Source organism: Perkinsus marinus (genome assembly GCF_000006405.1).
Source record: "Perkinsus marinus ATCC 50983 genomic scaffold scf_1104296973528, whole genome shotgun sequence".
In the NCBI taxonomy this organism is placed as follows: Eukaryota; Perkinsozoa; order Perkinsida; family Perkinsidae; genus Perkinsus; species Perkinsus marinus.
This window is the reverse complement of record NW_003201404.1, coordinates 1-818: the sequence shown is the minus strand read 5'-3', so window position 1 is coordinate 818 and position 818 is coordinate 1. Positions and strand designations below refer to the sequence as shown.

The 818-nt window shown below is 40.8% G+C and overlaps 1 protein-coding gene across 1 annotated transcript; it reads right to left on the bottom strand.

Moving 5' to 3' along the window:
- Window positions 1-263: 263 nt before the first annotated feature.
- On the bottom strand, window positions 264-739 carry Pmar_PMAR014074 (40S ribosomal protein S24, putative; the record flags this gene model as incomplete). Its single annotated transcript, XM_002766182.1, has 3 exons — window positions 264-513; window positions 555-625; window positions 674-739. 3 exons carry the CDS (start codon window positions 737-739, stop codon window positions 264-266), a joined length of 387 nt encoding a protein of 128 aa, XP_002766228.1.
- Between the last annotated feature and the right edge of the window lie 79 nt (window positions 740-818).

The following is an 818-nucleotide window of genomic DNA, read 5'->3' as shown; positions in this document are numbered from 1 at the left end:
TGAATAACTTACCTTGTGGTGGGATTCCAGGATACCCTTCTAAGGACCCCTCATCATCTCCATTAGACTTAGGCTGCGAAGTTACATCATCATTATCCTTACGTGGTTTGATGATATCATTATTATTCTCCTCTTCTTCAACAGACGACATTGTAATATATCTACTACTAGTTAATAATTACAACACAACATTAATATGATATAGTCGGTAACGAGAGCATATCCTATTGATGATGTTCCAGGTAGTAGTAGTAAGCAACTCCTTATTTAGAACGAAGCTTGGACTTAGCAGTACCACGGACCTTCTTACACTTGTTCTTCAATTCCTTATAAGATCTACGCTTAGCTTGGAACTCAGGAGCAAGACCATGACGACGTAGTCTATGCTTAGGTTCAAAGGCTTGAGCCTTTTCAACAGTATCATATATAAGACCAAAACCAGTAGAGCGTCCACCACCAAATTGGGTCTTGAAACCGAATAAGCTGATAACACGAGCATCCTTAACCTTATACCTACAATAGACTAATAACAAGGAGGAGAATAATGATACTACATCTTAGCTAGACTATCAGCAAGATCCTTCTTAGAGACACTACCAACACCGGGGTGTAGGACGTCAACAACCTAATCATTATTATAACTAATACATCATTCTTCTAACATTATTATTACAAATTGCTTGCGACCTAGCAAAGGGTTCGTAATGAACTTCCTGGTTCGGACGGTGAACTCGGCCATACCGACTGATGCGTACTCGTGGGAGGGGCTGCGAGCCAACGAGACGCCACGCTATTTCATAATCGATCACTTGGGCGTA